Source organism: Choristoneura fumiferana, chromosome Z, assembly GCF_025370935.1.
Source record: "Choristoneura fumiferana chromosome Z, NRCan_CFum_1, whole genome shotgun sequence".
NCBI lineage: Eukaryota > Metazoa > Arthropoda > Insecta > Lepidoptera > Tortricidae > Choristoneura > Choristoneura fumiferana.
The window spans coordinates 3,493,555-3,503,313 of NC_133472.1; the positions used below are offsets into that span (position 1 = coordinate 3,493,555).

At 38.2% G+C, this 9,759-nt stretch overlaps 1 protein-coding gene across 1 annotated transcript; it reads left to right on the forward strand.

Moving 5' to 3' along the window:
• Positions 1 to 203: 203 nt before the first annotated feature.
• On the forward strand, positions 204 to 9,280 carry LOC141436988 (kynurenine aminotransferase-like). Its single transcript, XM_074100185.1, is given in 7 exon segments — positions 204 to 497; positions 2,131 to 2,284; positions 5,692 to 5,818; positions 6,711 to 6,820; positions 7,369 to 7,612; positions 9,127 to 9,252; positions 9,255 to 9,280. Coding segments are annotated over 7 exon segments (948 nt in total). The 5' UTR covers positions 204 to 336.
• Positions 9,281 to 9,759: the final 479 nt, after the last annotated feature.

The window sequence follows — 9,759 nt, forward strand, 5'->3', positions numbered from 1 at the left end:
TTAGAAAAATATGGCTCTGTCCATTGGAGGACAATTTTGCCAGTGTCTAGTAGTTTTTGCCGTTGTACGGTAAAAAAATTCTAGAAAACGAAATATGAGAGGTAATGGTGGATGAACGATCAGCAGTGAAGTCAAAAAACTTTTACTTAAAAAAGACGGGAACTTATATTTTAAGCTAGCCATCCTGCAAATGTCATGTTGACGTTTCTCTAATACGACAAACGAGCAAGGTTATCACGATGTCACACTATCACTGTCATACTATCATAATGCAATTGCTTTACCTCTAGCAATTAACATGTTACAGCAAACTCAACCGAGCTAGTTTGTTAAATAATGTTCCGTACCCGTCAGATCATCACAGAAGGCGCCCGGCTCCGCTCTGTGAGTCAGAACGTGAACGACATAGCTAGGATACAGACCAGTGCTCCGCTTGCCACCAATATGGATAAGTTCAAGTTACCCAGCAGATACGGTGCCGGAGAAAAGAGCGTATGGTAAGGAAAACGCACTTAAAAAAAAGTAATTTAAAAAGTTACGTAACTTTTTAATTTACTAGTTGCTTTGTCATTATTTATTATGCTTGATGATAACATATTTGATTTATCACAAATGTTTGCTGAAGTGTGTAGACATTTTAATCATTGAGCCTACTTTAGAGCATGATAAAATTTACTCAAGTTCAATAAATGTTTAAGAATGAATTTTTAGCAAGATATTAGCTGTATAAAATATAGTGCTGCCTTTAAATAAGTAGGTTTTAATCACATTCTTCGTGATAATTGAATTAATTGTGTCGAAATTAATTATAGTTAATTAAAAACAAAAATCTAGTAAAAATATAGAGAAACTAGCTGTTGCCCGTGACTCAGTCCGCATATAAGTATATAAAATTAACATGATATATTATATGAGTTAATGTCCTATTCTCAAACCTACCGAATATACACAAAAAATCAGTCAAGCCGTTTTGAAGGAGTTTGGTCACAAACATATTTGACCCGAGAATGTTATATACCTATTAGATAGAGAGAGGACCAAAGGGTCTGAAACTGAAACATGACATAGTACAGTCAGCCGCATTAACATCTGCCACAGCAGTGTGCCAAAATATCTGACACATTCTACATCCCTAGAAATATCTGATATAGATATTGGTGCTGATGACTTTAGGTACTAAAGGAAAAAATATTAGAAGGAAATTGTACACTTTATTAATGTTATAAACACTGTAAACTGTTTACCCTGAGGGAATTTCCCAATAACTGTCCTTATTACTTATATAGTGTATGTACACCACACCACTACTTGGAGCCACTGATGCAAATCCGTAATAATTATATTATTATAATTGGACTAAGTCGATAAAAACTTTAGAAAAGCCCTTCTTACATGAAGTAGTAACATGTCTGTATACCCAAACAAGTTAACATTCCAAATTAGAATTAGTTTTTGGTAAAAATTTCATTTTTAACATGTTGGCTGCTATAAGCATTGCCAGTGGAATCATATAATCACCCCTGTGTGGCCATGAACATCACTGGTGGGATCAAAAAATATATATGTACCTACCATTCATTAAAAATGTATAATACTAGCTTTTTCCCGCGGCTTCGCCCGCGCGGAATTCGGTTATCTCGCGCTGTTCCCTCTTGAACTGCGCATTTTTCTGGAATTAAAAGTAGCCTTTATCACTCTATGGCCCATAAACTATGTCTATGCCAAAAATCACGTTGATCCGTCGCTCCGTTTTGATGTGAAAGACAAACAAACATACAAATGCAAATGCACACTTTTGCATTTTTAATATTATAAGTATGGATAGGGAAGTATGGGTTCCCAATAACTATATCAGAGAATTTGCTATGTCATTGTTCATCCACCATTACCTCTTATATTTTTTACCCTATAATGGCAAAACCCATTATACACTGGCAAAATTGTCCACTGATTGATGAAAATGTTTTTTTTTTAATACATGGGGACATTTTGAGAGCAAATCTATGTGGGGGCTGGCATGTGACAGGTTAAAAGCTTGTACAAATTACACTCCTGTATATGTAAGATACCTGTACACTGTACCTGTCTGTGCCTTTGTGCCTAGTTGATGTCTGTACCTTTTTTTTTCAGGGTTGAGTACATAGAGTTTGTTGCGAAATTTAAGCCCCAAGTGAACCTTGGACAGGGCTTCCCGGATTACCATGCACCAAAGCATGCCACCCAGGCGCTGGCAGAGATAGCTTCCTCGGACAACCCACTGATGCAGCAGTACACACGAGGTTTTGTGAGTCTTTTTTTATTATGACAGGGAGGCAAACAAGCAAGTAGGTCATCTAATGGGAAACAATAACCACTGCCCATGAGTACAAGTTGCCGGCCTTTTAAGAAAGTAGGGTAAATCGTCTATTACTGGTAACCTTACACTAAAAATTAATTCTAATCACCTATAAACTGAGTTCATTTTTAATCCTATGGAAAAAATGTAAACAAAGTCTCGTCATTGTCAAAGTGACATTTCAGGGGATCTCAAGGTATGGGGCAGCTAGAATATTAGATAAAACTCTGTTGTTACTATGTTTTTTTTTTTTCTATTTTCGATAAAAGAGCCTTTTTTACGGAAGACAACTTATAAGTCGTCTTTTGACCGAGAAGTACTTGGACCGGAGTCCATCCTTTTATGCAACAATGAACGAAAACAAGGGAAAACCAAACAATGGACAACTTAACTACAATAAAACAACAACAATGTCAACAATAAACAAAATAGCACAACAAGATTCACTGAAAAACGATTCCGAATTCAGTCTCGAATATTAGTGCATTGAGTAACGTCTCGCGAATTATGCAAATTATGCATACGAAAACAGTATTCTCTTTGTATAGCCGCGTATCGCGTATCCACTAGAGGCAGCCTCGGGCCGAGCGGCTGCCTCGCTCCGAGGCCGCGCAAGTGGAGACGCTGCCAAAGGCACGGCTCAGACTGAGGCTCCTTTGAGCACGGCCAAAAAACCGACAAAATATGGCTCGGCTCGCGGTGCTCGGCCTGAGGCTGCTCTAATGGATACGCGGCTTATACGTAAATTAATATATCAAAGTGTAAATGCTAACAAAGATTTCCATCAATAAATTAAAATATTTTCTCTTGATTATGAAATACAGTTTTATAATGGGAAATCGATTTCTGACGAATGTGGAAAGAATAAATATCCTGAATACTGCAAATATTTTTCGATAACAGCCACACCTTTGTTTAATTTTTTTCCATGGGATTAAGAAAAAGAAAAAAAGGTAAAATCCGGGTTTTCGTACCTATAAGGTGTCAGTTACTGAGCGCCATTCAATAACTGGCCACCTTATACTAAATGAATTCCATTTATATAAATAGAATTAATTTTTAGTAAAAGGTGGCCAGTAATTGACGATTTATCCTGTAGGCCCTTTACTTCAAAGCCCCAATGTCGTAGCATACCTACCTAGTCAGCCATAAACACTGCTGACGGAAGTTGATTCCAAAATAACTACAAATGTAATGAATAATGTTTTGCCATGGTGTTTGGTCGGAAAAGTTCATATTTATCTTGCTGTCTCATCTAGCATACTGAAGTTTACTGAGGCCAATTGAGTAAGCAAGATAAAATACGAACTTATCCGACAAAACATAATGGAAAAACATATACTTATTATTCACTGGATCTCTAAGCAGCATTACATTTTTTTTTTTTTTATTTGAAACGGGCAACGTACAAATTTGTCACATTAGCCCATAGGGCAAAACATTAACTAACCAGAAAAAAATTACATCTCACAATTGATAATAACTAATTCCTTGTCACATCAGCCAAGCATTACATCATTGAGTAAATTTCTCCGCTGATTTTCATTTAGGTATCTAAATAATGTGTCTTATTTTACGACCTGATGATTATCTACGGAAGCAAACAGAGCCGCGATAAAATGTTTATTAGGTGGGTGCCATTGAAGACAGGAATGATTATTTGTTTTATAAATTAACCAGTGTCTACCGCGGCTTCGCACGCGTACACCATAAGATCCAGGAGTTGAATAGAATTTCCGGGAATTCCCAAAATCCAGCTGCCTTAGTGTGAAGGAGCAATACACACACACACACACACACGCACGCACGCACGCACGCACGCACGCACACACACACACACACACACACACACACAAATATTATGCCCGTGACTTCGTTTGCGCGGATCTAGACGTGAAAGCGTAACAGACAGATAGACGGAGTTACTTTCCCATTTATAATATTAGTATAAGTCAACGCACGTAAAAAGAGCTCTGGGTGGCTAGTGGTAGGGATACGTTTGCGCATCTGTCAACTAACAAGCCAATGGCGTGACGGCCGCGCGGCGCTCCTGCGCCCCCTCCCGCTGCTCCGCCGCCAATTTGGTCCCTATTTCGCTCACTGCGCAGGTATATCGCCAGGAGCTCTTTGTACGTGCGTTGATTTGTAGGGATAGGGGATTAGTAGGATGAGTAATCTAAAAACTGGCAAAAACATGTTGGAAGAGCTTTAACCTTTCGTGCCCTAAATGATCTTCGCACACTTACCAATTCCTCGCCACTGCGTCACCAACTCAGCTGAAACTTGTGGTTGAAAAAGACAACTTCGCTTTTTCTGAAGCCCTAGCAAAGTATCAAAATGTAACGTATCAAATTAGTAGGTACCTATCTTAAAATTAGATGTCATGTCATAATATCAGCAATCCCATAAGTTGTTCCATTCTACTGACTTCATTACTGATAAATCCTGACCTTTAAGTCTGACCTCATGAAGTCATGAAGCACCTACTTCCTACAAGTTATCTTACTAAATGTTGACTGTATTATCATTATCACAGGTTAGGAAATGAATTACGTCACAGTTCTGGCGTTTGTGATACACTAAATTGTACAGTATCACAAGGAGTCCTAAAAATTAGCAAAAACCTTAATTTAAGTAATGGTAAAGTATAGGTGTATATTAATATTATGAAGAGAGAAACCCTCGAAAGAAATCAACCCTCACTGCTTTTGTAGTGTGTTGTGTTTGTACAAGCATTTTAAATTAGACTTCTCTTGTTTAGTTAGTACCTACTATACTACATACATAAAATCACGCCTCTTTCCCAACGGGGTAGGCAGAGACTACATCCACTTGCTACGATTCTGGCATACAATACAACTCTCGCTTCCTCTACATTCATCAATCTTTTCATGCATGCACGTCGGTTTAGAGTACTCCTGACCCGACTATACTACTTATAAGCGTAAAACAAAGTCAAAAACAATGTCATTGTTTAATTAAATAAATATTGCATTGTCTAATTGATATATATTATACTAGCTGTTGCCCCCGACTCCGTCCGCGTAGAAGTATGAAAAATAGTTTACATCCTATTCTCAGACCTACCGAATATACACAAAAAAAAACATTAAAATCGGTCAAGCCGTTTCGGAGAACTTTGGTCACAAACATTGTGACCCGAGAACTTTATATATTAGATTTATTTTATTATGTATTTCCTTAATTTCCCGAACAAACGACTCATCACCCAACGTTCAATCCGATCTAAAATTCAAATCATACCTATCTATATAAAATAATTTGAGGTTTAAATAGGTATCGTTGGTTTAAGTAATTGTTTTCACCTTTAAATTTTTGAGGTCTTTTTGTTTCAGGGTCACCCGAGACTGGTGCAGGCGCTGTCGAAACTGTACTCGCCTTTGATTGGTCGACAGATCGACCCGAACAATGAAGTGTTGGTCACCACTGGTGCATACGAAGCCCTATATGCCGCCATATTGGGTAAGCAGGTTACCTGTCGTATTTAGATCACATGGTATGACTTAGATACGCATTCACTGCCGGCAACGCATATATGCGTTTTCGTTAGTTTCGCCCAGTGTCTTGAACGCAGAAACGCGTTCATATATAAATAGCATTAAGCGACTTTCGCCCTGTGCCTTCAACGCATTTTTTGGCCTGTAATGTCCTGTCAATCTGTCATGTCAATTGTTTTTTTTAATATTCTTAATTTTAAATATTTTGTATTTTCTACCAGAAATGCTCTAGTGACTAGAGTGAAATCGAAAGAGAAACATTATTAGTGGTGTTTGGTTAGAAAAATATAAGCCATTGTTTAGGCAGGATCCACAATGGCAAACATCGGTAAAAGTAAAGAACGCAGACACTTGTTACAGTAACGCCCGGTTCACATTTATCTGTCGTGTTGTGTCGTGATGCTCTTTGTCTCTCTCTCTCTCTATGCTTGTGATGCGACACAACACAAGCCGTCACAACACACTGCATCAGATAAATGTGAACGCAACCATATAAAATGTATGAAACCGATACAGTTCTGATGCGTCACGACACAACACGACAGATAAACCGTGAACCGGGCTTAAGGCGAGGCTAATCCGGTCGTATCCTCTTGTATGATTACGTTTTTGCCGATACTTCCCAAAAGACGGAGCCCGCATTGAAGTACATACCTATTTTGCTGAATGATGAGATGACCAAGTGAAACGGACTGATCGCCGAATCTCGCATTCATCGGAAACAAGATGAAGACACTGAGAATTGTCGCCTAGATCTAGATCAAACTAAATATAAGTAGTCCGGCTATAATGCGGCATATGTATATGTTTATTTGAATAGATTAATAGCCTTGAGTCTTCATTTCTTGCCATTTTAGGTCACGTGGAAGAAGGTGACGAGGTGATAGTCATCGAACCATTTTTCGATTGCTACAACTTCATGATCAAAATGACGGGCGGCGTCGCTAAATTCATAGCTTTGAAACCTGTAAGTTTTTTTTCTTATGTAGCTTTAGTCCAACCTTGTCTCAGGGAGCCATAGCATGGCACGATGTCCGTCAGATACTATTCTGATCTGATGCGATTTTAGACCGCTTCGCTAATCGTCAGATGTCGTCGTTTGTTTAACAGATGCGATTAGTTCGACCACTTTATTGCCATATTTGTTTTTGGCCAGGCCAGATACTTTATTTAGGTTAAGAGTAACAATACGAATAAAGGTTTTGGCGCAAAAAAAAAAATTACGATAATCGTTTGTTGTCACATTTCTTACGGCGAAAGCATCTGGGAAAATAATTAATCTGACGATTAGCTAAGCTTGTTAAAATTGAAACTAACGATAAAAATCGGACCCAAACTGCATCTGACCAAAAACGTATCTGATGTATATCGTAATACCCCGACATTGTACTTATCGAGGAACGCACCGGGATACCTATTTATTGTGAAAAGGTTGTACTGTTGTTTCCTCTTATGTTTTAGCTCTGGGCACCATTTCACTATTTGGATTATACATTTTGCAATTATTTTTTACAGAACAAAACTTCAGGCGTCATTTCTTCCGCTGACTGGGTACTGGACGAAGCAGAATTGACCAGTCTTTTCGGCCCAAAGACAAAGATGCTGATTCTCAATACGCCGCACAATCCGCTAGGGAAAGTGTTTGATAGGAGAGAGTTGGAGTTCATAGCGAACTTGTGCAAGAAACACAATGTGCTGTGCTTGTCGGACGAGGTTTATGAATGGATGGTGTATGAGCCACACAAGCATATCAGGATTGGTGAGTTGAAATTAGTTTTAGGCATTTGCCGGAAATTTTGGTATCGTCAGTCAGATGTACGTTTTGGTCAGATGCTGTTTGGATCAGATTCGTAATCGTCATTTAAAAAAAAAAAAATTACAATACCTACAAGGTGTTTACGAATTCTTCCGGAAAATTTTAGTAGGGTTTATTTGACTGAACGTAAATAGTTTTAAATTGTGACTAACCCTTTTCCAGGCCCCGCGAATTTAGATGTGCTACCATGAAATAAATCATAGTTTTGTGTTGTTTACCTATGAAGGATTAATTTAAAAATGAAAAATATTTTTAACGAATTTAAACGATTTGTACCATATTATATTGCATACCTAGCAAGGTCGAATATTTGTGTACATTTATGTGGTTGCTATATGCACTGTGCCTGGAAAAGGGTTAACAAATGTTTCCATACATTGATGTTCACACTGTACAGCGTCAAAGGCCGATCCGATGATAAACCTGTATATGGGTGTTTAGTCAACCTAATACCCCCTGAAATATTCTAGAAGAATTTAAACAAACCCTATACATAGTATCTCTGACCATAAGGCTTTAAATTCAAGGTTCGATTCCACTCCCATAAATGTATTAATCAGTTTAGCTAATCGTCAGATTGCGTCAGATGTGTATCCGTAAGACACGTTTATTGACAGATATCTTGTTCGTCATCATTTATTCGTTTTGTTATTTCTTAAACGAAGTTTTTTGTCGCTTACAAAGTACCTATTTGACGAAAAACAATCTGGTGGGTAAATACTGCCGTTACACGAAAAAACATCTGTCATTTTTCTTAGAAATTTTCAGACTCAAAAAGGCGCATACAATTGTCAGATTCTATTTTTTTTCCTTATGGCAGCAGAATAAGTGACCTGAGTATTAGCGAATCTGATTAATATAGTAACTGATGCTTATCTGACGGATATCGTGGTATCCCGGTCCTAGTAAAGTAAGGTACAGGTTGATTCACGATAGAGAGCTGGCACGAATGGATCGACTGAATGAGTGAATGAATGTATCTGTGCTATCTATATATTTGAATACACTTCACATAAGTATAAAAATGCATCTGTCATCTTCCTACACAAGGTCTAAGTGACATTACTTTCGTCAATCCATTCGTGCCAGCTCTTGTGAACCGTCCGGTACTGTACGACTCATTGAACAGAAAGCTTTAATCTTTCATACGATTTGGCACTGATCAGTGTAAAAGCTGTCTTTTTCTATTTATATCGATGTCGTAATCGTAATTGATATTATTTGAGACAAAAGATTTCCTCTCTAATTTAAATTAGTTTATTTATTTATTTTATTTTTTGTTTTCTCTATTTTTGTTTGTTGAAAGATTTTCTCTGTGTACCTTTTTCTGTATCGCTGACTATTTCTGGTGTACAATAAAGAGTCATTGTATTGTATTATATTGTAAAAGAGGCCAGAATGCAAGGTTTTTTTTTCCTTCCGCGCTCGAAAGGCTAACCGTGTTTATAACTTCGCAGCGACGCTGCCCGACATGTGGGAACGCACGATCACCATAGGCTCTGCCGGGAAGACGTTCTCGGTGACCGGCTGGAAGATCGGCTGGGCTTACGGCCCCGCCAACCTGATGCGTAACCTTCAAGTCGTGCATCAAACTGCGTGTATACTTGCTGACACCCGTACAGGTGAGACAGGTGATAGAAGAGCGTATCAGAGAGACAGAGATAGTTTGGATTGATAAATATACCTAAAGGTCTACTCATTACACCGTATCATATGTCTTAAGGGCGGTAAATAAGGAATTACGAACGAGTCTATTAGAAGCCCGAAGTCGAAGACAGGGCTTTCATGAGTCGATGTTCGTAATTCTAGTACCGCCCGTGCGACATACAATGTTTTTCATCACATTTGCGAGTAAAATTGTATATTTGTAAAAGAAAAACTAATATTTATTCAAAATTGCCGAAACCACTGACTGCGCTCTTGGCAGCATTGCAATGAATATTGTAACTTATTACTAAAACAATAAGGTTGAATTTCCATATCTATACACGTGGTCGCTAAATCGCCTCTACCTTATTAAGGGTTAAGCCACGTACGATCATATACGGTACTGGCGGCAAATAATCGCGCGGGGTAACGCAGCGTGCTCG